General features: G+C 42.2%; 1 protein-coding gene and 1 long non-coding RNA gene across 5 annotated transcripts in view; both read left to right on the top strand.

The window, feature by feature from the left end:
* LOC148910678 (uncharacterized) overlaps positions 1–26,910 on the top strand; it is a 39,296-nt gene extending 12,386 nt beyond the window's left edge. Inside the window, exons 4-5 of one of the 2 annotated variants that reach the window (XR_016120001.1) lie at positions 24,976–25,079; positions 26,861–26,910. This is a non-coding gene — a long non-coding RNA (uncharacterized LOC148910678). Of the gene's footprint in view, positions 1–24,975; positions 25,259–26,860 lie in introns of those variants that run through there. The other variant, XR_016120000.1, reaches the window with a different exon arrangement.
* Positions 26,911–26,943: 33 nt separating this feature from the next.
* The window catches only part of LOC116292462 (short transient receptor potential channel 2-like), a 35,432-nt gene continuing 34,999 nt past the window's right edge, over positions 26,944–27,376 (top strand). For all 3 annotated transcript variants that reach the window (XM_089031457.1, XM_089031459.1, XM_089031458.1), the window contains exon 1: positions 26,944–27,070. In XM_089031457.1, the coding sequence (XP_088887583.1) occupies positions 26,951–27,070 (120 nt within the window). In that variant the 5' untranslated portion in view covers positions 26,944–26,950. The remainder of the gene's footprint in view (positions 27,071–27,376) is intronic.

Below are 27,376 nucleotides of genomic sequence, written 5' to 3' on the forward strand. Positions count from 1 at the left end.
TGACGCGTCGCATGCTAAGCGCATAGGCTTCTTGGAATCATGATGACACAATACTAAATCTGACGTGACCATCTCTTTTACCTTGTCAAAGGCTTTGTCACATGCTTTCGTCCACTGCCATGCTTTACCTTGTTCCAGTATCTGGTGGAGTGGTCTCATTACCGAGGCTAGGTCTGGTAAGAATCTGTGGTAATAATTTACGAGGCCAATGAATGCGCGAAGCTGAGTTACATTCTTGGGTGCTGGAGTATCACGCACTGCTTTAATCTTTTCCTCTGTCTTGTGTATGCCGTGCTTGTCTATCTTGTGTCCACAGTACAGTAAAAACCCGCATAAAAGAGCAAGTGGGTTAGGAACACCCAGCCTGAATTTGGGCGTTTCAAGTACCATGTAAATAAGAACACAATCAGCCTGAAATATTAAAAAGTGTTCTTAAAAAACAAAAATCACTATTAAATGCCTCCTCATCAGTACTCATGTATACACTGATGGGGGGGGGGGGGGGGGGGGGGGGAGACGGTTTAGATTACAGTGTTTTGATACAGTTATTATAGCAGTCAAGATTTTTTTTAATAACATTTTTGAACTTACACATTGATACCATCTACATGTATTGGTAGTCTATATAGCAATACTGTATGTATTTTAGAAACATTTATTTTAAGAACACCTTAAGAACACCTTCAGGCTGATTTTTCAGTAAATACCCGTTAAATAAGAACAAAATCAGCCTCAACACCAAAAATGGGTGTTCTTTTATGCGGGTTTTTATTGTATTCGATCTTATCTTGGAAGAACTGGCATTTGTCTAGGTTGACCTTGATGAGTTGGTACTATTGCAGACGACTCAACACACTTTCCAGATTGTTAAAATGTTCGGTATTGTCCTTACCAGTTATTATCATGTCATCTAGGATGCATTGGACTGATGGTATTCCTTGCAGAATCTGTTCCATAGTCCTCTGCCATATTGCTGGTGCAGACGCTATTCCAAACAATATCCGGTTGAACTGGTATAGACCCTTGGGCGTATTCACAGTTAAATACTTCTTTGAGTTTTCTTCCATCTCCATGTGTAGGTAGGCTTGCCTCAAATCGATCTTTGTGAACTTTTCTCCATCTGCTAACGATGCGAACACATCTTCTATCCTGGGTAACGGGTACTGGTCCACTGCAAGCTCGGGATTAACTGTGAGCTTAAAGTCTCCGCAGATTCTTACTCTTCCGTTTTTCTTGAATACGGGAACTATGGGTGTGGCCCATTCGCTTGTTCCCACTTTGCATATTATTCCCATTTTTCTCTAGCTCGTCTAATTCTCGCTCCACCTTTGGTCTCAAGGCATATGGTAGTTGTCTGGCTTTCAGAAATACTGGTTGCGGTTCCTCTTTGAACTTTAATGTCGCCTTGATGTCCTTCACTTTTCCAATTCCTTCTTCAAAGACTGTTGGATATTTGCTTAAGAGTGGCTGTCCGTAACGGTCGAGAATGGCGGGACAGCGAAGGAATTTTCAAATTTCTCATATTTTGTCAGAAGACAACCTTTGGTAAGCTCTTTTAAAAAATCCAGTTTAAAACTTCAAGCGCTTTTTTATTTTGGCGAATTTTACGAAAATCTAAAACTCGACTTCCGGTTCGCTCTGGACCGGTGTGAACAGCCCAAAATATTACCCATATTTAAGAAGGCCTCACTCGTTCAAAAATACTCCTAACGATCTGATACTTTTTCAACATTTTAACTAACTATCAGACTCCAAAAGGGATAAATAATATTTTTGGGAAAATATTTTGTTCTCGCTTTTTGGGATTTTTTTTCGATGGCATTTCAAGCAGCTACGACGCGAAGCAAATTTTAGCCTAAGTTGAATGCCCTAAATCATCACCTGGTATATATTTTATTTTCACTAAAACTATATGATCTGAAAGCTTGTTTATTGTAATTCTTTTCCTGAAAGTATCAGCTTTGGAACGCAAATACTTCCTCGCGATTAATCGACTCTTCTATGTAGCATACGGCGGTCTAATTTCGGATTCAGAATCAAAGCGCCTGCTTTATAAATACTCAAAAACTTTCTTGGATCACCCAGAATGAACATTTTAATCGTAAACAACATTAGTTTGATGACTGTAAACTATACTCCAGCTATATATTATTGACTTATTCTTTTGTACTGGAATGTTTTAGAGAGTAAGGACTTAAGCGTACGAATTCTAAGTTAGAAAAAAAACCTTTAGACCCCATCAAACGCAGGGTTTTTTTATTTTTCTCTTTTCTTTGTTTTTGTTGAATATACTTGCTCAAAATCCTCCCAAATTTCAATTAGTTCCACGTTATTCGTAGAAAAAACAAACTCATTTTCGTACTTTCTCAAAATTAATGGAATAAGTTAGAGGACATTATGATTGAATAAACAAACTGAATTAGTTGAGAAGCGTGGCACGTGAACGTCGATCACTTGTACCTTTCTTGAATTATATGAACTAAACAAACAACCTTTATGTTTTGTATTTTTTGTCTTTATCTCTTGTCAAAATTAATAATAACTAGTGACTAAAGTGCGTGCAGTTGCTTTCGTACTATTTCATTTAAGCCCCTTTCCCGATAACGTCACACATTTGATCCGCATCAACACTGCCTACTCTGCTTTTTTTCCCTTCTCTTTTGTTGCTGTTTTTGCTTGTTTTTATATGGGGTTTCAGAATTGATTGATTTAACTTGATTCTAAATGAAAAAGCCAAAAATCGTCCTTGTTTCATTAAGAGAAGTCAGTGGCTAACAAACCTGTTTCCTTTCCTATTCATTCGCCTAGAATAAACTGTTTGACAGGAACAACAAGTATCTTTTTACCAATAATAATAACATATTATATATATATATATATATATATATACAGCCATTTGCAAAAACTATGGCCGCTTCCAATACATATACGAGTATATCGAAAGCATATCAAGTATTATGGGATATCTTCCACTATATATTTTTCAAGTTGTCTATCATTAGGGCTTTCTGGAAAAAAATATCAAGAATGATATCCCGCCCTGTCTGATATACTTTCGATATAGTTGTATTTATATTTGAAACGGCCATAATTTTTGCAAATGGCTGTATATATATATATATATATAACAAAGTATGTAATGTGGTCTATACTGGTGAAACAGTGCTCGATGCGTAGGGATGCAGAGCAACAGATATATAGTAAAGATTGGATTAAAGACGAGACATGTTCACTGTAACTCCGAGTTTCGTGCTTACGCACTCATCAGACAGACGTTTTTTTCAGAATGAGTGGCCGTGTTGTATCCGATATACAAACACGAGGCGTAGCCGAGTGATTGTATATCGAATACAACACGGCCACTCATACTGTAGATTGCTTATCAAACGTCTAGGTTAGTTCCTTTGTGTTTCACTAAAATTTTCAAAATTGAAGTGAATCTGGCCAAGAAAATCCAAGTTTAAGTTTATGCAAATGAAGACGAATCTATATCAGATATAAAACCTCCTTCATGGTCGTGATTTCTATTGTGTTTTCCTCATGAATTATTTATGAGTTTGATTTAAAAAAAAATATATATATATATATATATATATATCAAATTATGCTTTACAACATTAATGTTTATAGCCAAGATTCAGGTAATAGCTGCTCAGTAGGCAAGCTAATCGTCGAGCTGAGCAGCCGGGTTTTTTTTTCTTTTTCTTATTCTTTTTTTTAACATTTTGACAGGAACAATTGTATGGTTTCTATCAATTACAGCCGCAATAGTAAACTACATTCTTAATTAAATGAAGGTATGGTGCTCTGGCGGCGGCTGCGTGCGAGTGCGAAGATTCTCTGTTCTTGAAAAGCATTTTTCTCTTGAGAGATGGTCGAAATCTCTTGAGAAACAATCGCTATTTGATCTTGCTAAGGCCGTCAAATACAAAGCTTGGAAGAGGGGGTTGGGGTTTCTACCGACCCTAAAATTCTCGTCTAGTAATATGAGGACCTCGGATTTATCTGCTGAAGAGGCTGGGCTCTCAAAGAAAATAAAAAGTCTGACCGCTTTATCAAAAAACAGAGAACCTACTTGGTCAACAAGCTCAACATTGAGTAAACCTTAGGAAGAAAGTTAAACCCAGAATTTGTAGAAAAGGTCATGAGACGTGCTCGAGGTCCCGACGGCTTGCGTCTTTTCAAGTACTCGGCCAGACCGTCCCTGAAGACCTTGCTATCTCCCCAAACGCAATAGAGGAAGATGATAATTTTCCCAGTACAATACTGTAGAAGCAGCTATCTCGACTTTCCAACCAGGGCCGTAACCAGAACTTTTACAGGGAGGGTGCACATCGAATAAAAAAATCGGCGGACCTTAAGCTTTTATGTGGGGGTGCACGTGCACCCTGTGCCCCCCCTGGTTACGGCCCTGCCAACTACAGCACCCTGTCACTTACGACCAATACGATATATGTTCCAATGGTGAAAAATGACAGACTTAAAAACTCTCTAGGTAACAATGCTGCAGATTTTCTGTGAGGCTCTAGAGTTACATGTTCCTGTTCCCCTAAAAGAGCAAAGCACCAAATACCTTGAATGTAGTTTACGATTGCGGCCGTAATTGATAGAAACCATACAATTGTTCCTGTCAAACAGTTCATTCTAGACGAATGAATAAGAAAGGAAACAGGTTTGTTAGCCACTGACTTCTCTTAAAACAAGGACGATTTATAAAAAACAGAGTAGGCAGTGTTGATGCGAATCAAATGTATGACGTTATCGGGAAAGGGGCTTAAATGAAATAGTACGAAAGCAACTGCACGCACTTTAGTCACTAGTTATTATTAATTTTGACAAGAGATAAAGACAAAAAATACAAAACATAAAGGTTGTTTGTTTAGTTCATATAATTCAAGAAAGGTACAAGTGATCGACGTTCACGTGCCACGCTTCTCAACTAATTCAGTTTGTTTATTCAATCATAGTGTCCTCTAACTTATTCCATTAATTTTGAGAAAGTACAAAAATGAGTTTGTTTTTTCTACGAATAACGTGGAACTAATTGAAATTTGGGAGGATTTTGAGCAAGTATATTCAACAAAAACAAAGAAAAGAGAAAAATGGAAAGACCCTGCGTTTGATGGGGTCTAAAGGTTTTTTTTCTAACTTAGAATTCGTACGCTTAAGTCCTTACTCTCTAAAATATTCCAGTACAAAAGTATAAGTCAATAATATATAGCTGGAGTATAGTTTACAGTCATCAAACTAATGTTGTTTACGATTAAAATGTTCATTCTGGGTGATCCAAGAAAGTTTTTGAGTATTTATAAAGCAGGCGCTTTGATTCTGAATCCGAAATTAGACCGCCGTATGCTACATAGAAGAGTCGATTAATCGCGAGGAAGTATTTGCGTTCCAAGGCTAATACTTTCAGGAAAAGAAGTACAATAAACAAGCTTTCAGATCATATAGTATTAGTGAAAATAAAATATATACCAGGTGATAATTTAGGGCATTCAACTTAGGCTAAAATTTGCTTCGCGTCGTAGCTGCTTGAAATGCCATCGAAAAAAAATCCCAAAAAGCGAGAACAAAATATTTTCCCAAAAATATTATTTATCCCTTTTGGAGTCTGATAGTTAGTTAAAATGTTGAAAAAGTATCAGATCGTTAGGAGTATTTTTGAACGAGTGAGGCCTTCTTAAATATGGGTAATATTTTGGGCTGTTCACACCGGTCCAGAGCGAACCGGAAGTCGAGTTTTAGATTTTCGTAAAATTCGCCAAAATAAAAAAGCGCTTGAAGTTTTAAACTGGATTTTTTAAAAGAGCTTACCAAAGGGTGTCTTCTGACAAAATATGAGAAATTTGAAAATTCCTTCGCTGTCCCGCCATTCTCGACCGTTACGGACAGCCACTCTTAAGATATTGTCTAGTGCGTTGCTGGTACTTGCAGCTTCCTTATTCAGTGTTAACACGTTGTTTATCTCTTTCCATTCTAACTGTATCGCTGCTAACCAATCTCGGCCAAACAGTGCTGCTGTGAGTAGTATAGGGAATGGGGGTTCCAGCGCAATCTCAACACGGGCAAGACCCGTGTCAAAAATCCACCTACGGAAACAACCCACTCCAAGTGTGGTTGGGGGCAACAGCGCAAATATGTTAGTCTATATATGGAGTGCGAAGATTGTAAAGAGTTTGTTTATGACTTCTGTATAAAGTGCTTGAAACCCAAGTTTGTACCTACTAAACCAAATAAGTATATTTGTTGTGGTAAGAAAATGCAAATAGAAGACGACACGTCAGCACAGTGTTACGAGTGCGGTAAAAATATTCGTAATGCCGTACCAAATGCTACCAAAGAGCAATATTACGCCAATGGAGGTCGTAAGAAGACCCCATACAAGAGAATAAAATACTTTAGGGACTGGATGAGTCATATCCAAGGTTATCGACCGGTATATCTAGACGATGAAGTAAGGAAGAAAATCATAGACCATTTAGAAGAGCCAACCCCGCAAAGTCTACGGAAGACATTGAAAAAATTAAAACTAGGGAAATATTACAAAGCTATTCCCTATCTTTTGTCTGAAATTACCGGTAAGTCTATTCCCGAGGTTTCTGATATGACAAAAGCCGAGTGGATGTTTTGTCGGCTGAATAAGGATATTCCTTATTATCCTGATGTAATTTACGAAATATTTTACAAAATAGACCCCAACCACCCCCTGTTAGGATGGATTCCAAGAAGATAGTGAATCTTATGGCATAAGATGAGAAATTACGCGTAATAATTCGCCAAATAAGGTCATGCAAATAATTTATATTACGCGTAATAATTCGCTAAATAATTTATATTACGCGTAATAATTTACTAAATAAGGTCATGCCGTGTATTATGGTATAAATCTTATGCCATAAGATTACGCGTAATTTCCAGACTGTCGTTCGATATGTAAACGAAATCCTGTCACGCTCTTTTCAAAGCAGATGTTTACTGAGCAAGCTTTCTTTGAAGCTCTTCTTTCGCTTCTTGGTAGATCTTTTTGCGAGATTCCTCGGAAAGATCTTTCACGATGGTTTTTTTATTCCTTATGTCCGACTTTAGTTTCTCGTATTTGTCTTCTTCAGCTAAGATAAGCGAGAATTCTGCCGTTGTCTATCTTTCTGTCACGCAAAGCCTTTGAGACAAGGTCAATGATCGTATTTACTTTAGCCCTTGACAGAGCTATTGTCGTGTCATGCTTGGATATTTTGCTTGACAACTGTTTCATAACGCCTGTTGTAACAGCCGAAATAATACCGCAGACGGCGCCGACGCTAGCCAAAGGAACTCCAACGATTATTCCCGGTCCAGTAAGCGAAGTAGCAACGCCAGAGCCTGTTAACGCCACGGACATGGAGCCGGAAGTTATCGCGATTTTATGTAATATGCTTCGGGCTCTAGCATACTTTTTCCTGACCTCCTCATAGTGCTTCGTTTGACCCTCTAAGTAAGCGAGGATTAGATTTGCCTTATTCAAGCGGAAGTTCTCGGCATTCAATTCATTGGGTTTTGTAGGTAAATCAGGATAGAGTGGAGGCGCTGATGGTATAACATCCATTATATATACTAATGTACGACGCTTTTGGGAATGATATACAGGAGCAGCCACATCACGACAATAGGGATTACTGGAATTGGAGGGCCTTCAGGAAGATGTTTCCGCACGCGGATGCTAGTAAGTTCGAAAGAAGGCCCGATGGTATTTACTATAACGGCTTCAGAATGTACAGTAATGAGGATTTGAAACCTACGCTGGTTAATCAGATAGACGATCAACTGAAGAATTCTGGTTATGTTGAACATAAGCCTAAGCCAACATATGTTGAACATAAGCCCGTGCAAGGTTGGTCAAAGGAATTATTGCTGGGTACCGGTACTTATCCGATACCCGCAGTTTCATTTGATAAACACCCAAGCCTGGACTTAACGTTGAACATGCGGGTCTCTAACAACCATTCCTTTCCGTTAAAGGTGCGAGATATCTTCAAAAACGTGCCCATTGTTCATACCACCGCTAAGGAATCTCATGAATGGTTAAGCGGTCCTAACATGCGTTATTGGCCGCAGCAACTAAACTTTGCGGTTTGGTGTGCCACCAGCGGCTGCGGTGTAAGTGCGAAGTTGATGAAGAATTCGATATTTATGTTTCACTTCCACTTTACCGTCCGAAGAATACTGCATGAGATGGGTGTTATTGCGCTGCCGGGAGATGCCGCGTTTTATCCAAGAGATAACAAATACAGCGTGCCGGCTTATGATAGACTTTGTAAGGAGTTTGGTGTTGTAGGGAAGGATTTCCGATGCACTACGGGCGCTAACAATGGGCTAGGACACGTTTGGGCTTATTGGGGGATTGGTGGGCACGAGCTAAGCGATAAGGAAGTGCATACGCTGCGGTTGCAGTGGGACACTGGGTATCACAAAGAAACTCACGACAGTAGCACCTTCTTTGAACCAAATGCCAAGACCACTAAGGAAGTCAGAGACGGACCTCTGTTCAAAGACGAGGGTGGTAAGTATGGTGGAGCTAATCCACTGATTATCAAAATTACCAACGACGAGCAAACGAAGCAATACTTTAATTTCATACCCCCAGAAGGTAAAGGACTAACCAAAGCCGGCCTTGCCCGTTTAAACCGCAGCATAGAAGCTTACGTGTATTCTATCCTTGGAGCTCAGGTAAACACCCGATCCAGCATAATCGGAAATACTGGCGCCGCAGAAGAAACGCGAGCCGAAGCCTTGATCTTATTTGAAAGTTCAATCTTGGAGGGCGACATTAGCAAGGGCGTACAGCGTCACCAACTAGCCATACAAAATTCTAAGGCGAGGTTGGACTATGCAGTAGCCCCGGGTTGTTGGTTAATGCCTAGTAATTTATCTATAAATACTGGTTCTGTAGTAGGATACAACAACAAACTGCAGCGAGCTACTAAGGATATGAAGTTTGGGGCGAATGACGTGAACTCTGACACTCTTAGGAACATTCCTCACTTCGTGGAGAAGCCAAAAAAGGAACACGCAGAAAAACCCGAACCAAAGAAGAAGCCCCAAAAGAAGGTCCTGCCTACGATACCCGAGGAATATGACCATAACTTACTAAAGGCCGGCGTAGCAGCTGCAAGCGTTGGTCTAAGCTATTATATATGGCGATGAACAACCCCTACGTAACTGGAGTAGATTGTGTTTATACGACTTACACAGGCGAGAAAAAATACACCCAGGCATCTTGGGTTGATGTCACGGGCATGTCCGTGAATTTGAATTACTCAGGAAAGAAATTGATATTATGCAGCATTTCTTTGGGGGCCGTTAGCAGTGCGAATGTAGGATTTCGTTTCTGTGACGACAATGGAGTATTGCAACCCATGCGCGCGAAGACGAACAACAGAGAGCCCACGCATTTCTCAGTAGAGCCGCCAACGAATAGCGCCGAGAATCTTTCCGTTTGGACTTTCCACATGGTTGCTGATTGCCACGGAAAGGTAAAGCTGCAGATAAGAGTAGATGACACCGGGAGTGTTTGCATAAATAGCATAGAAAATCAAAGGAATACTGTCTATAACCACATGACCATCAGCACTTTGACGGTAATGAGCCTCTAGAAGGGAACTTGTTCCCTGTAATATATGAATCCATACGTGAGGGAAACGCGTTATACCCACCGCTTAGATGAAGAGGGATATGACAACGGCGCTTGGCATGACGTTGGACTGTGGGTTGAGGTTGGGGGCACTGCATTGGTCATTTGCACTATTAGCATTAATGCAAATACGCATGCGAATGTGGGGTTTAGGCTTATCGATGAGAATAATAAGCCCCTGCTTCCTTATCGAACTTCAACGAACACCAGGAAAGTTACCCATTTTTCGATGGAGCCCTACACTAGGTCCTCTGAAGACCTAACGCCAGTAACTTTTCATATGCTAGCCAATTGTAAATATGCTAAGTTGCAAGTCACTTCTGATGACGGCAAGTTTGGGATAAATCGCATAGGTCGCAGGCCCGCTAATGCAGCCTGGAGTCATAAGCCCATTTCTACCATGAGTGTGTTGCCGTTGGTTCCAAATTACCAGGGCGGTGCTAATACCGTCTTTCATTATCCTCAAAGCAGGACACCGTCCGATGAGAAGGATAAGATCAAGCCTTCATCTTCTTCAGGAGGACCACCCCAATAGCGACGACCAAGATCCAGATGTTATTCCCTACAAACTTCAACAGTTCGCCGCCGGCCCTAAGTGCCAAGGAAACAACTGAACCCAGCAGCCCAGGAAGACCGGCTGCCATCTTTTTTCCCAAGTCCGTTAGTCCATTGCCTAATTTCTTTACGCCTGCACCTGTAGCCTTAAGCGCGGATAGGATAACTCCTACTACGCTTGAAATAGCGACCGCAAATGCCAGCGGAATGCCATACTTCAAAAGGGCTCTTTTTACCTTTTCCTTGGTGGTAAGCCCCAATTCTCTTTCCAGGTTGTCCTTTTGCGCTTGTAATTCCGCGACTCTTTCCTGAAGGGCTTCTAATTCCCTTTGTGCTGCCTCCCTTTCCTCTTCGGGACGAGTTTGGTCATTAATTATTTCCTGCTGCCGCTCTATTTGCCCCTCCAGGTCTTCGATGGCCTGATCTCTTTGCCGGATTTGCTCCTCTTTAGTGTTGATTTCGGCAATCAACTGCCGCCGTTCCTCCAAAGAACCAGCTATGGTGGTTCGTAAGTTCTTAGCTTCCTCCTTGCTTATATCCAGGTCTTGCAGGGCGAGATTGAATGCCCTTTGGACGCTGTCTTTTTCGCGAAGAGAAATGTCTCTTTGTTCTCTAAGTTCTAATATGCGTTGATTCTTGTCGTCAAGTTCTCTCTTTTGAGCATCAAGGAGTAGTCGGTTTTGCCGCATGTAATCTGCTTCCCTTTCCTCCATCGCTTGCTTTAGCTCTTCTACTTCCCTTATCGCCTCAAGACCTTTTTGTTGCCGCTGCATTATGGTCTTGAACTTTTCAAAGGCTTCGCTGGTGTTTTCATCGTTTTCTCTTAGTCTTTCCACCAAATTAGGTCTTCCTAATGCGTCTTTGATTTCTTTTGGGAGATTACTGGTGAGCCTGTCGGAGTCTCTCCTTTGGTAGAGATTATACCACTTATCCCTTCCTTGATACTGGATTTGAATTTGCCCCTTATCTCCGGTTTGGAAATTAAGGCGGGTCAAGTCCACATTTGGAAATTTCTCCCTTACGTCGTCTAAAAGCCCCCTTAGCATTTCAGTTCTTAGGTCCGTGGAATCCAAGTTTTGCAATTCTAAATATTCTGGAATAGATCTCCCTGGGTTCCTTGATTGCCACTTATCCTCTAAGGAACGCCAGGCCTCGCGGGCCCTACTTCCGAACCTATTTCGAAGCCTATCCCAAATATACTCGCGGGACACGTTGTCATTTGGGATTAACGTATCGTATTCTTCGTCGTTAATATCGACTTGGCCTTCTTCGGTGGTGGGGTCAAAATCCGTTCCTTCTACTTCCATTATATATGATAAGCTCAAAGTTAAACCCCAACATATTACCTAAGCAGGTTGGCGGACTGAAAGCAGAACGCACCTTTCACCGGGTCACCTTTACCCCCAGCAGCGCTAAGCCAGGGGAAACCCTGTACGTAGGCGTGCCCCGCCTAACGGATAACCTAGTGTTGGTTCCTGGCACCCTGGCGCTAAGGTTTGACCTAGCAATACAACCAAACACTGCGGACGTGCGTTACGTCGTCAATAACGTGGGTAGAAACCTCGTTTCCAAAATACGCGTAAAGTTCGCCGGGGAATCCTTGCTGGACTTGAACAGGTATGATTTGTATACCACGTACAAAGACTTATGGTTGACTGCATTTGACCGCGCGCAAAGGATAGAGCAGGGAATCGCCAGTGATGCCATACGCAAGGTAAGAAGCGCAACCTCTGGCGCCTCAGGAGAAGACGAAATAAAGACGGCTTATGGTACTAAGCATGTAGTTCCATTAGATTTCGAAGTTATCACGAACCACGGTGCATACTACCCAAGGCAGCTAAGCGAACTACAGTTCGAAGTAACCCTAGCAGACACTACGAACATCCTACAGGGAAAGGACGTAAGTTCAGCAGCCGTCCACCCATACTCCGTTACTAACTTAGAGCTGCAGTATGAAACGGTATACAGCGAAGACTTAGCACGTAGCGCCGGTATGGAATACAGCTCCGGGAAGGCTTTCCTTTACGATCACGTCGTGATGTACAAGACGTTCAGCTTTACAAATAACGTCGAAGAGGTCATCAACCAAAGCATTAACCTTCCCAGGCGCAGCCTTACAGGGATAATGTTGCTGTTCGCAAAGACATACACGGCAGGATTGCGTGACTCCGAGGCGTTCTTTAATCCTAACATCACTAACGTAGGCGTTAGCATTAACGGAGTGCCTAATAAGGTTTACTCACAAGGGATAAAGCCCGCGGATATGTACCGGGAAGTCGCACGTAAGTTTGGCGACCAAATTAGCCCCGAGGAATTCTTTAAGGATAAGTATGCGCTGTGGATCGACATGCGCACGACGAACGACGAAGACCTACATGGACAGGGATTGCGGCTGGTAAATACCCAGGACGGTATTACGTTGGAGATCAAGCGCACCAAAGACGCCAGCGACACTACTAAGATCAACGCATATATCTTCGTAGTCTCAGACGCGCAACTGAGTGTAGAAATGAATCAGCTAAAGAGCGTTGCATATTGATGACTCATCCTTTTGATAAAAAATATCGTTGGTATATAATGCTTCGCGTATTTGAAAACAACGAAACTAAACTGCAATGCCTAGTGCAAGGCGACCAATTGTATTTCAAAGCAAAGGAGGTGGCTGCGGCGTTAGATTATGAGAACACCAAGAAGGCCATCAGGGATCATGTCTCTGAAAAGTACCAGAAAAGATGGGTTGACATGCAAGGGGTCCCAAACCGTTCCCCTTCTACTATCCACCCACAATCCGTGTTCATTTCGGAACCTGGGCTGTATGAGTTGATATTTAGCTCCAAGCTACCTAAAGCAGTGGAGCTGCGTAGCTGGGTCTTCGAGGAAGTCCTACCTGCGCTTAGAAAGAATGGTAACTACGAGCTGGAGAAGCGCTTCAATAGCCCAAATAAGATGAAGTTTAAAATAGAGACCGAGTCTGACCTACATAATCGGGTCGTATACAACGTTCGCAGGTTCTACCCATATGCAATCATAGTCCCTGGCTTAGGAGAACTGCAAGACACCTCAAATAAGCGCATTAAATGCTGGCAGAAGGGCTACCAGGCAGGGCAACCCGACCTGTTGATTCTCAACAGTCATAAAAAATATAATGGGCTGTGCATCGAACTGAAGACACCTAAAGGCAACGGAGTCTTATCCGACAAACAAAAGGTAATGTTGGAAAGATTCGAAGAGAATGGCTACCTGACCATCGTAAGCAACGATTACGATATGCTGACCAGGGAAATAGCCGAGTACATGGCTGACGTACGTATCCCTTGCCCTTGGTGTGTAAAGGCTTTCAAAGACCCCAACACCTTAAGCACGCATCTTAAAATATTCCATAGGTATAATGATTCTTGAACAAATACACTGGCGAGACTTGCTGCAAGGCGTTGCATACCGAATAAAAAATTACGTCGTGTTCGAAGACATCGGCCGTTTAAGGTTAGTCTTGGAACGCGAGGGTCAGGAATACAGTCTTTGGGCGCCTGACTGCGTTAGATACATACTGCAAGGTGAAGAATACACACACCTACGCAGCCATGGTAAGGCGAACGGTCGATGGAAGTTCGACATCGAACGTCAAACGGAGGTGAATCCACTGTGCGATTAATCCTCTTCATAGGCGGACAAGTACTCAGTTGCTATGTCTGCCTTCTTTTTTTCAATCATTCGAGCGGCAAAGGTGTATATCAGGGCTCCACCTGTGAATGCGGCGATGTAAGGTAGCATGGTATATGAGTTGAATATTGCAAGGCTCTCCCAAACAGGGGGTCTCAAATGTTGACATAAATGTCAAATACAGTACGAAATATGTCCTTCTGACTCCCTGACGCACTTACAGCCATAACAAACGTCAGTCCAATATTCTCTGTTGGTCCATGGAACTCCTTCAGTTCTTTCGAAGGAAGGAAACAGCCGTAACAATGCTTTATACCTATCTATGCATTTCTTTAGGTATTCTTCTTTATGTTTACATTCGTCTAAGGGACCACTGCAATTCCAACATTCGATGTCTCCCAGTCTATATTCCCTCGAAAGGAGTCTATAAGATATTTCATGCCTTCTTTTATGCGTCTGAAGGCGTTGTATGCTGCTGAATACCTTATCACAGAAACTACATTGGCGGTTATTAATACACACGCCCCTCTTTAAGTGTTCGTGTAACCCCTGTGGAAACGATCTACCACAATTCTTACAGATGATGCAAGTACGTCTGTTTACGTGTTGCTGCATTCTTCGCTTGCTGCTAAATCTTTTAAGACAACTTTGACAGTCCATATATCTCATTTATATTTTGACATTTTTGTCAACATTTGAAACCCCTATTTCGAAGCCCGTTGCAAGCCTCTAAGGGATGTTTTTAGTCTTCGTAGAATCGGCGAAGGTCCTCTTAGCCTTGGGGTCTGCATAACACCAATGTCCAACGAAGGATTCTTCAACGAATACCTCGTTACAATGACGGCAGGTGTATTCTTTACATGGCGTTGCGACTATGTCGGATGGTGCAGTAGGCTCCTTAGGAGGGAAAATGCAGTCAGTAGGTATTTCACATGTAATGCAGTCCATATATCGAAGGTCTTACAGCCAATCTAAGTGATTGTTTAACTCACTTTGGGTTTCGAATGCTTGTCCACACTCCATACAAACGTAATCCATATATTCATGGGGGATATCGAATAAAGTCCTTAACGGACTCCTTAGCCCAGCCCGCCATTGTCAAAAGCGCGCCAAACCGTTCTGCACGCTTCAGACCACACATTTCATCGTACAACTCCTGCACGCGCTCTTTTAACCGGTCTATCTCCTCCCTTTGCATTTCTATGGTGTCTTTTTTATCCTTTGCGTCGGCGACAATTCTTTGCACTGCTTCCACTGGTTCCATCTATATATGAACCCAGATCACATACCTTGTAACGCTCTGATAGTAGGACCCACCGGCTGCGGAAAGACCCAATTTGTCGTGGAGCAGCTATTAGGATCCTTTAGATACCGCTTTGACTACATAGTGCTGCTTTGTCCCACATACGTGAATAACCGTACCTGGGAAGGCATAGGAGTGAAAGATGACGACTTCTTTGTGGACATACTGGATCCTAATGAGTTATCCAGCCATTTGAAGTTCTGGCATAAGCAATTCCCTAAGGATACGCAAACTTTACTCATATTGGATGACATTGCCTGTGGGGACGACGTAAAAAAGCGCACCTCCGAATTAGTGAAGCTCGCTTTCAGCGGCAGACATGACAACATTAGCGTTTGGCTGCTTTCCCAGCAGCTTACCAGTGTCTCTAAGCCTTTTAGGGAAAACATAGGCTCTCTCGTAGTATTTTATACTCCGAGCAAGTCTGACCTGGAAACCATCTTAAGCGACTACGGCGGTGAGATATCCAAGGAACAGTTACACGAATACATGCGGCACCTAAAAACGCACCAACATTCCAAGATGATCTTCTCTTTGAGGTTTCCGTATTCCATTAACATATATGGACATTGAGCAGCTCTTAGATGAAGTCCCCACACAGTTAGATGAAAGTAACCTTAAGGAACAACTTAACATCCTGGTGTCATCTGGGAAGTGTAAAGAAATGATAGGCAAGGAACTTACCCATGAGCAGGTTAATAAGTTGTCAGAAGAGGAGGTTAAGAAGTTCCATAAGAGGTACGAGGCCGCCCTTGCAAGTAAGACCACGGACGCCGTAGCAGATTCCGCCATCCGACTTGCGACTAAATTGCTTGGACTTGCACTGCCCATAGACGACGTGGAGCAACTGCGGAAGGACATAAGCGAGGACTATGTCATCTCCCAAGAACTTAAGATAACCTGCGGCTGGTTGTCTTTGAAGTGCGGTAAGTTAATGGCAGTCGCCTCTGCGGCACTTCACGTAGCTCAGCACGTCGACTTGAAGGAGGTACTGGTGTCTTGGAAGGACTTCAAGAAGGATAGAGAAGTCGAAAAGGTCTTCCAGGCAGCACTTGCTGATGATCAAGTCACCGTAAGTACTTAGTCAAGTCACCGTAAGTACTTAGTCAAGTCATTCGTAAGTACTTAGTCAAGTCATTCGTAAGTACTTAGTCAAGTCATTCGTAAGTACTTAGTCAAGTCATTCGTAAGTACTTAGTCAAGTCATTACCAAGTCGTTCTCAAGTCGTAACCAAGTTACTTGTCAAGTCCTTCAAGTCCCTTAATATAAGATGAGTGGCACCGAAGAACAACCACCCGTAGAAGATACCAAGATTACCAAGGCTAAATCTCCGGGCAGAGTTGCCGCGGGGAAGAAGCTCGCGGAGATGAATAAAAAGAACAAAGCAAAGAAAGAAGAAAAGGTGGAGGAAGAGGAATCCTTTATTAATCCTGGGTACGTCATCGGCGCGTTAGGAGTTGCTATAGCAGCAGGCAGCCTTTACTTACAATGGCGGGCTACGAAGCCAAAAGTAGAACCACCAACATATCACGCGCCCGTGCACGCACCTGTGGAGGTTAGAAAAAGTAAGATCCCTGAAATGGAGTAATAACCTTCTCGCTTTGTAATATAATGTCGACCGCGTTGTTGAAAACTGTTGAAGAAGCAGCTATTATTACTTCCATCGTTGCGGGTATTGGTTGGGTTGGTAAGAAAGTGCTCAAAGAAGACTTTACTGAAGACCCAAGCAAGAGCTTCGCTAATTTTGCTAAGATGACCGCTGCCGTAGGCGGGGCTATCATGCTAAAGGATTACCTACGAAAGGAAAAGTACCTACCTACGGTGTGATTTTCTAATATATAATGGCTAGCGTGGTCGTAGGCGGAGTTATTGCAGCTTTAGCATTCACTGGAGCTAATTATGGTGGTCAGTATTTGGATAGATTAGTTAGAGGCGACAAAAGCGGAGATTTGGCCGCCGAAAGGAAGAGACACGACTTAGCGCTGGAGAAATATCAGCGGGACGTGGCAGCTTGGAACGAAAAAAGACAAGCTTACAGGGATTGGTTGGACAAGAACTACCAAGACAAAATGCAGGCGGATAAGAACTTTGAAAACACAGACTACGCCTTTAAACTTTATGCGCAAGCACACCCCGCGGCATTAACGGGGTTGAAAAAGCCTCAGTTTAAGGATTACTACCAGCCTTCTAAGAAACAAAAAGACAATGAGTTGGTCTTCGTAGGACTGGCAGGGCTGGCAGGAGGCGTGGCCTTGGCGTATCTAATATAATGATCGTCTTTTTGGAAAGCGACAAGAATAACTTTACTACTTATCTGAATCCTCCCATCCGCGCGGAAAGGGTTCGGTTGGTTAGTTGCTCTTTGTACAATTCTTGGTATAATTTGATTGGCGGCTTTGTCGTCGTGACTTCCACCAAACCAAAGTTGCCAGATTCCCATTACACCCCTATAACACTGGCTAAGGAGCTAGCAAAGCATGGATATACTCTTACCACAGGATTACCCCATGAAATGAAATTCAAGAAAAATAGTGGAAGCGCTAATTTAAAGGGCAGTCCATTGGTAGAACTCCTGGGCCTTACTAGTACCACGATAAATGGTCAACTTGATGTAAAATGGAAAGTCGCATCCTCTTATGAAGTCTATTGCGACTTGGTCCATAGTTACAACAATGGAGAAAAGTCTTCTCTTATGTCCAAGTTTCTGCCCAAAGGTAATCCATTTGACCTGGTAGAATACACTCCCATTTCTTTGAGCTATGACTTGTCTAATTTGGTAGAAAGCATAAACATCACCATTAAAGTGGACGGAAAGACGGTGGATTTCAACGGACGTAAGATCAATCTCGTCCTGGAATTCATATAATGGGCCGCCTGGAGGACAAACTTAAAAGGATTTACTATGGACCCGAAGGCTATTGGAAAGGAGCGTCGGCTATTAAGAAACTCGCGACCGCGGCCAGGGTATCAGATGAAACGGCTAAGAACTGGCTAAGAAAACAAACCCTCTGGCAGGTTTATCTTCCCGTGCCTAAGTACATTCCCAGGCCCAGCTTTACCGTAAATACCCCTAATGAAGTTCATCAGGCGGATTTGCTCTTCTTATCGCACGACAAGATAAGAAAAAAGACCTATAGGTACGCTTTGACCGTAGTTGATATCGCAAGCAGATACAAGGACGCCGAACCCATAACCAGCAAGGATTCTGGAGAAGTCGCAGAAGCCCTAGGTAGGATTTATAAGCGCGTTTTGAAATGGCCTAAGCTGCTGCAAGTGGATGCGGGGACAGAGTTCATGGGCGTGGTTACTAAGACCCTGAAAGACCACGACACTAAGATTAGGAGAGCTGAAGCTGAGTACCACAGGGGTCAGAGCATCGTCGAAAGATTCAATAAGACCTTGGCCGAGCGTCTCTTTGGGTACCAGTATTGGAAAGAGCTGGAAGATCCCTCCAAACGCAACAGGGAATGGACTCAGAGGCTCCCCCAGGTCGTCGCAGCTTTGAACAACGAGGCGGCCAGGGCTACGGGAATAAAACCCAAGGATGCCATAAAAAAGAAGCACGTGGAACACAAGTCCTACGTCAGAAGTTCGAGGGCGGTCTTCCCCCAGGAGAAGAGATTAGGTAATGTCACGGTTCGATATCTCTATGAGCCGGGTGAATTAGAAGGAGGATCCAAAAGAGCTACGGATCCTAATTGGTCTTTGGAAACTTACCAGATCCGAAGTGCGATAGCTAAGAAGGGTCAGCCCATCTTGTATTATCTTCATGATGGTCCCACGCGTGGGTTCGTCAAAGAAGAACTGCTTATCGTGTGATGTCCGAATGCTATCGTATGCACTCCGTCATCACACATCCATCGCTTACCGTCAAATGCAGACAGTGACACCTTCTCCTGCGTGACGTTATGTATCTGATGACCATAGCTGCGCAGGCTGTTCATCTTATGCCGCTGTTCCTTGCGTGTTCGTAATACGTTGAGGTAGGACTCGTGCGTAATGTCCTTCTTAACCACATACTTTTTTACGCCTTTAGCTTTCTTTTCTACGCCGTCTAACTTTAGCACGCTGTACATCTTTGGTTTCAGACCCACGTACTCTACTATGGGTTTTCCTAACATTTCGTCTTTCATCTTCCCAATTACCTTCTTATTCTTCGCAGAGTAAAGGAAGTGCTCCTTCGGGTAACCGCTGGTGTCGTACTCGTCTATGTCGGGGAGGCAGTCTTTGTAAACGTCTTCCGTTTGCACTTCTAGAATTAGGGAGTCGGTGTCTGTGTACAGGAGGCGACAGCGGTCTCCGTACTTTGGCTTAAGCTTATCGTAGTAGAACTCGTACATAAGCAGCTTCGATAGATCCAGCACCGTAAAGCCTGTGTAAACGGGCTTGTTTAGTAAGAGGTTTGCCTTTTTCATGTGAATCACGTAGAAGTTCAGCATTTCTACGTATCTAACGAAGCCTGGCTGTGACACGTATGCTTCTGCTTCCTCTTTGGTGCTGACTATTTTTACGCTTACGCGCTTGCGGATGTTCTCCATTGTCTTTCCGAACACGCTGTTGTTCATCAGTTTGAAGAGATTTTTCTCGAAGTCATTTTTCGCTGCGGTACGCTTTTGCGTGTTAAAGTCAATGTAGGGGCGCATCCAGGGTTCCTGCGTGAATTTTAGGACTCTGTGGATCTTCTCTACGCGCATTCCGTGTCGCACGTAGAACTGCAGGTTGCGGTAATGTACCACATACTTCTTCTTATCCATCAGGTTCATAGTTAGTTTCCTGTACGGTTTGTAACCAGGGCACATTTGCTTTTGCAGCGGACTTAGCTGCTTAAATGGTATCTCTATCGCTTCTGGTGCTAAGGGGAACTCATTGTGTTCGTCGTGCAGGCGCTCTGGGTACTCCAGATCCACTTCTAAGACGTAACCCTTGTCTTCCTCCTTTCCTACCTGCATGTAGAAGTCTATCGGCTTCACTGGATCCCATTCGAAGTCTCTCACAGGTAGGTACTGTGACATTGCCCAACCATAAAGGTTATTCGCATCCAGGTAGTAAATGTATGTGGTTGGTTTCTCTGGGTCGTGCTCTACTAAGGGGTTGTTTGCGCGGGCGTAACGTCGGCTGGGTCCGCATACGCCGCCACGAATACCGTCTTCCATAAACCGATACATGTCGTACTCCGTTAGGAGATCCAACTGCGCATTTGTCTTCTTTAACAAAGCACTCCAGCTGAGCCCAGGAGCCGTGTAGAAATTAGCGGGATCCAATCCGTAATATTCCATAGCCATCTTTCTGAAGCTTTGGAAAACATCTGCGAGCAGCACTACGTCAGACCTTAGGTAGATGTCGTGGTAGTCACCCATGTTCTCACAGGAGTACTTTTCCCACACGTCTAACGCATGCTGGTACTCCTCATCCTTTATACCAGACTCGTTTAGGGTGCTGTAGAAGCGATCTTTGGGTGGTAGGGGTTCTTTGAATCGATCCCAGGAGTCCATGTATTCGTATGGGTAGACTCCTTTCCTTTCCGCGCCGTATTGACTGGAAATGGGAAAGTTGGTGTTATACTTTACGAGGTTTGCTAAGGAGTCCGCCATAAACTGCTGCGAATCTAAGAACTTTAGCTTACCCACAGTTACGGACATGTAGCGCTCTTTGTTGTTGGGTATGCATTTGACGTCGGAGCCGTCTGTTCCTTGTAGTAGCAAATGGGAGTCGTAACCGCGGAGGTTGTGAAAGAACACCGGAATCTCCATGTCTGGATTTACTTTGAAGTTTATATTGCATTTCCAATGAGCCGCTCCTCTGTATTTACCCGTGATGTGGCAGTGATCCCTAACCTTATCCACATAGAAATCCTCAACAAATGCTTTGTGACAGTGAATGCAGTGCGTGGAGGGCTTTCCCGGCTTCTCACCTTTCTTAGCATACTTCCCGCATTTAAAATGAGCTTCTCCTAGATACTTTCCATCTTCATCCCACGCTTTCTTGGCTCGTCTTCCAAACTGAAGAAGCGTATGTTGGCAAATGTGGCATTTTTTTGCCTTGTTAAAAGCCTCCTGGTTCTCTTTGGTAAATTCCATCTTCTTTGGACGTCTTAATTGTTCTCTAATCTCCCCCTCCTCTTCTCGCAATGCTTCTAGAAACTCATTAGCTGCGTTCTTACCTCGGTAAATCACAGGAGGGTTTGCTTTACCGTCTGATCTGACTACTATGTAACCAAAGGAGCAGATCTCGTGTAATCCCACCTTATTCGTGGCACCACTTTTCTGCTCTTCCTTAGTTATCAACGCTTCGAAGTCTGCATATATCACGTAAGGCACCTGCATCTGCTTTTGATGGTCTGAGTAGGATAGGTTCTTATCTGTAGGCATCTGGATCCGTTGCGCCACTTCTTCGACTCCGCGGCAGATCTCATCGTGTTTCTTTAGGGTATTTAAGGATGTAAATGACAGCAAGCAGCAGTCGCAGAAGTACTTTTTACCTTTGTGCTTAGTATGTCTGTAGAATAGTCTGCTAATGTGTTTAACCCATGAGTAGTGTCCGCCGTGGTAGAATAAATGTACGCGCTCTCCTTTACTTTTTGACAGAACTAACGGTACTATCGTCTGCTCTCTGACTCCGTAAACGTTAATTGCTAGATCGTTTATTTCCTCAAATATGGGGATGTCTATCAACTGCATGGGAAATTCCACACCATCCCACTCTAAATCATCTGTGGGATACTTACTTGTCCTACAGGGATCCTTCTCTGCTGGATACAGTGCAGACCTGATTGCCCACATAAAGCATCGATTGTCTTCATTCTTCACGGTTACAATAGCCTTCTTCCTTTCTACCCACGTTGGTAGCGGTACGTAACTCCCCCCTCGTATGGGTACGTACCTGGCTATACTTATCTCTATTCCTTCAACCTCCTCTACTGTCCAACCCGATCCTTCTTTCGTGTAGTTAGACAGCGACTCCATTATTGCTTCTAAGGCTTCACTGAGTGACCTATCCAGATTCGTGGATTCTAATATCACTAACGACTTTGATCGCAACATTGCTGTCGTCATTACCTCGTCTTTTGACAAACTTACTTCTACCATTATGCTCGCTTTCAGGGCTCCTAATTCTTCTATACCTTTTCGGAGAGTCCTTTTAACCTTCCTTTCTGACTGACGCCAAAACTGTCTAACGTCAATCTCACCGTTACCGGGTATTGGCACCGTGCTGAAGTTGCTTTGGGATTCCATCTATATAATAGGAAATATTTTATACCTAATACCAAGCACTTTTTAAGTCGTCGTAGTCGTACTCACAGTCCTGACAATGCCAAAATAATTTAACCTTAGTCTCAAACTTCTTACCACATCCACAATCATAACTGCTCATACACTTCGTCTTCATTTTCAAATGCTTTTTCAAATCCGCTTCTTTCTTAAAAGTTCTCTTACATTCTTCGCACTCCATATATAGACTAACATATTTGCGCTGTTGCCCCCAACCACACTTGGAGTGGGTTGTTTCCGTAGGTGGATTTTTGACACGGGTCTTGCCCGTGTTGAGATTGCGCTGGAACCCCCATTCCCTATACTACTGCTGTGCCTCTCTCGACTAAGTATAATTCGAGGTTTTTCTCTTAATTGTTGTACTGTACTGTACGCGCGTGATTCCTAACGGATGGATTTTCTCTCCTGAGTAGGTTTTTAAAACAACTTTTGTGGGCTCAATTTTAGCCTTGCCGACTTGCTTCTCAAATTCATCTTTAGACATAACTGAAACTGCTGATCCTGTGTCAAGCTCCAATGATACTTTCTTCCCATTAATATTCAATGGTAGTTGAATGGGCTTAGTTTCCTTTTCTTCTATCGAATTAATGTCTAAGCTCCCTACGGGAAGTTCAATGTCACTGTCCGACTCGTCTTCGTTATCAGCATTGTTATCGAGGGCGTGTACATTCCGGCGTGTATGGCGGCGTGTTTGTTGTCTGCGTTTAGCTAAACATGCATTGATTACGATCTCATTGAAATCGAATCGCCACAAAAATTTGGTTTGAAAATACAATCTTATCCTTGTCGCTTCTTTGAGAATCAGGGAAAGAAAAGCTTGGAATTAAAAAGAAACTTTTCAAGGTGGATGACAGTACAGAACGAGTAGATGAAGATAAGTTTTTGGAGTCCAAAACAATAAATATGCTTACGCTAATTCCAAAGTCAGCAAAGATTTCAAGTCTAGATTCTTATTTAATTCTTTTTTAATTCTTTATATAAAGCTATAAACGATAAAACGATCTCAAAAGGTACTTAGCATGAAACTTGTTGGATGTATACAGGCTCAGTTTTGTACTTTTTAGGCAAAATTAGAGATTCATCGGACTGGAGGGCCGGGCACTTGACCACTTCGTGGAGCCTGAACGGTGGAGCATTTGATCATTTTGTTGGCCCGCATAATGGGGAATTTGACCAATTCTTTTTCAAAAAGTCAAATGCCGGGGGGTTGCCCGGGGGGGGGGGGGGGGGGGGGGGGGGGACGGGAACCTTTGGAATTGACTCATACATTATGTTTACATGAATTAGATGAGTGACCTGGTTTATCACATCTAAAACACGTATTATCTCTTGGCTTAAGCTGATTTTCGGTTGGTTTTCCGGCTTTGCTTTAGCTATCTTGTTTACAACAACTTCTTTGTGCTTACCTTGTAATTCAATGGCGTCTTTCGCGGCCATTTGAATTTCCATTGCTACGGATATTGCGATAGCTTTTTCCAAGGGTAACGTAGATTCTGAAAACAATCTTTTCTGTATTCCGGTATTACGGATTCCACATACTAATCTATCTCTGAGTGTTCGTTTAGGTTATTGAAGTTGCAGTGAATCGCCAACTTCCTTAGTTTTGCTACGTATTCGTTTATAGTTTCTCCTTCGTCTTGCATTCTTGTATGAAATCGGTATCGTTGAGTGATTACAGACGGTTAAGGCGATAGTTGTCTCTCCAAAAGGTGTACGATGGTATCATAATCAAGCTCAGAAGGTTTTTCTGGGGCTGCTAAATTCCGCAAGAGATTATAAGTTTCACTTCCAAGTAGCGTAAGAAGCGCGGGAACTTTCTTCGCTTTTTTGATCTCGTAGACTGTAAAATATTGTTCCAAACGCTCGATGTAGGCACTCCATGTTTCTGTAGCTTCGTCGAATGGTTCTATTCTTCCAATAAAGGCCATTTATGTTAGTGAAAACCAAGGAAATCTCAAATTATTTTAAGAAGAAGTCCTCCGAATTTTTACAATGTGGCCATCCTTGTCGCCAGTAATTGTGGTGTATTTGTGTTTTATTATGCAATCGTCATATACAATTACAGGTGTCAATCAATGCAAATCTAACACCATCAACTCCTCAAATGCCTGCTTAGCAGCCTCTGTTTTGGGGTTCTCTGTTTGTAGGTTTGGGGTTTGGGGGTTCTCTGTTTGTAGGTTTGGGGTTTGGGGTTTGGGGTTTGGGGATGCTCTGTTTGGAGGTTTGGGGTTTGGGGTTTGGGGTTTGGGGGTTCTCTGTTTGGAGGTTTGGGGTTTAGGGGTTCTCTGTTTGGAGGTTTGGGGTTTGGGGGTTTGAGGTTTGGGGGTTTGAGGTTTGGGGGTTTGAGGTTTGGAGGTTTGGCGGTATGGGATTTGGGGTTTGGAGGTTCGAAGCTCGTGATTTTTAAACTTTGCTCGTGTTTCTCCCAACATCCCTCGTGCTCTAATTCACCGGTGATTAAACATGATCATATCTTTTCGTATTAATATTTTACATTCATTTTTTGGTTAAAAAAAAGAGGTGGATAAGATGATTGAAAATGGTGATATTCATAAGTTGAAAATGGTGAGGCCAAGCATGTTGAAAGGACAATTACCAAATAGTCTTGAAAAGGCTATGGACGTAAGTACAAAAAATAAACAGACAAAGTAAAGTGCGGAGCATCCTTTAAGAATGAGACTAACTTTTGCGTACGATATAGTTGGCGACAGAGATGCCAAAAGATGTTATTATGTATCGCGATCCTCCCATAAGTTTGATCGAGAGAGAGTTGCCAATATGAACCCGTATTGTCGGCTCAGAATTACCGCGCGTGATTGGCTTATGAGATTTGATTGATGGCGAAAACAGCACTTTTTTGGTATCTCGGTCTGGTTTCTGAATCTTGTTGGAATCTCAACATCGATGGCAGAAAACAATTTTTTTTCATGTTTTACACCTTTTTTTTACAACTTTGATCTTCATAACTTATTTCCTGACTTGTAATACGCAAGGATAAGAACATGATATGCTGTATCCTACGCTTTCTGCTACATGTGAGTAAAAAAAAAACGCCAAATATTTGTTTTCATTCAAACAGTAAACTTTCGAAGAAAACTCGACTTTTAGAAGCTATTTCATGACAAAAATAGTTGTAAAATCCGATAAATTCTCTTATTAACTATTTGTTTTACAAAGTAAAGTAATGAATTTAATTCTAGTGTTAAAAGTATTACAATCAAAACAGGTCAAACTTACGAAAAATCTTTCTTTTTTTGCGAAAACTCGAATTTTCCAGAAACAGTTGCTAGGGAGACCACTGTTAGGTAGTGAGAATTTCAAACAAATCAGGCTTGTTTATCGCTTTTTTCTTCATTTTAAGATTTAAGAATAGGAGGATCGCGATACAAAACTTATTGCGATTTTGAGACGACAATACGGGTTTATATTGGCGCTTCGCGACTACGGCCAATACGGAATATATTTTCTCCCAACTAGCCGCCAATATAAACCCGTACTGTCGGCTCAAAATCGCAATAAGTTATAAATATTGTACTCACTACCTGAATTCTCATTGGTCGAGAACCTACAGATAATTCTAACTATCAGCATGCGCCAGCGATGGATATTTATCTGTAGGCACTGAGTTATCTGCAAAAACGAGCCTTCATAGGTGCTCTGTACATTGTTTTTTAATGGTGTACTATTTTGAAACGTTTTTAAAAATAAAGTTTATCATAATGTTTCTATCTTTGTATCTATTTGAACTATAATCTATTAGGAACCAACAATGTTTCGGCAAATGTGAACACTTGCCTCGACATTGATAATTCCGAATATCATCAAAATATTAATTATATCTATAACATATTTATTATTTGTATCATCCAATAATTGTTTTATATTATCATACGCAGCAACTTTTCCATTATCGAAGACCAATAACATCACGCCATTGCTATAGTAACGTTGCACGTCGTTTTCACACGGTGAAACAGATTGCGCGCTATGTCAATAGACCTCAGTCTTTATCTTAGCCGTAATGTTTTGCCATTTCAAACCACGTGTCTTTGTCTTGAGAATAAGATTCTTTGTTTGATTTGTATCCATATTTATGTGTCTTTTTATGCACAACGGTAAAACAAAGAAATGATTCTCTAGGGAATGACACGTGGTCTATAATCAGAAAACATTACGCCCAAGCTAGATAGGTTTATTATTATTATTATTATTATTATTATTATTATTATTATTATTATTATCATTATTATTATCATTATATTGTTATTATTATTATTATCATTATATTGTTATTATTATTATTATTATTATTATCATTATATTGTTATTATTATTATTATCATTATATTGTTATTATTATTATTATTGTTTATTTAGGTACGTTCATTGTCTTTCAATTGCAGTACAGCTCTAGGTTCAGAAAAAGGTAAAAAAAAGCCCAGAGTTCCAGAGAAAGAGTACAAAAAGAAGAATTGCAGGCCATTGCGAGTTCCATGGAGGAGTACGCATTCCATCTGATTGAACCTCTCAAGAAAGATCATAACAAAAAACAAATATTTAAACTCAAATTTGATCACATCGCTGCTAAAGCAGTGTTGTGGAAGCAAAAGAAGGTACTTGGTGGTGCTGCTAAAAATCACGCTATTGCATTGCTATAGCAACGTAGCACGATAAACAGATTACGCGCGATGCTATAGCCCTGCAGCCAATATACTCTTTTAGCTTGGGTGTAATGTATTTCATCCACTTTATACGGCGAGTCATTTAATCAGTGAACTTGTACTATACGAAACGTAGCCATTTACTCCTCTAACTGGTCGCGAAAAAATAAAAACACGCCAAATGCCAATTCCATTTGCGAGTTAGTTAGCCATGCCCTGACTTAGATCAGCCCAGAGGTTGTTTCAGGATTCGACCTG

This window comes from Actinia tenebrosa, unplaced genomic scaffold (genome assembly GCF_029948245.1).
Source record: "Actinia tenebrosa isolate PJP-AT-01 unplaced genomic scaffold, QUT_ActTen_1.0 PGA_scaffold16__25_contigs__length_10494907, whole genome shotgun sequence".
NCBI lineage: Eukaryota > Metazoa > Cnidaria > Anthozoa > Actiniaria > Actiniidae > Actinia > Actinia tenebrosa.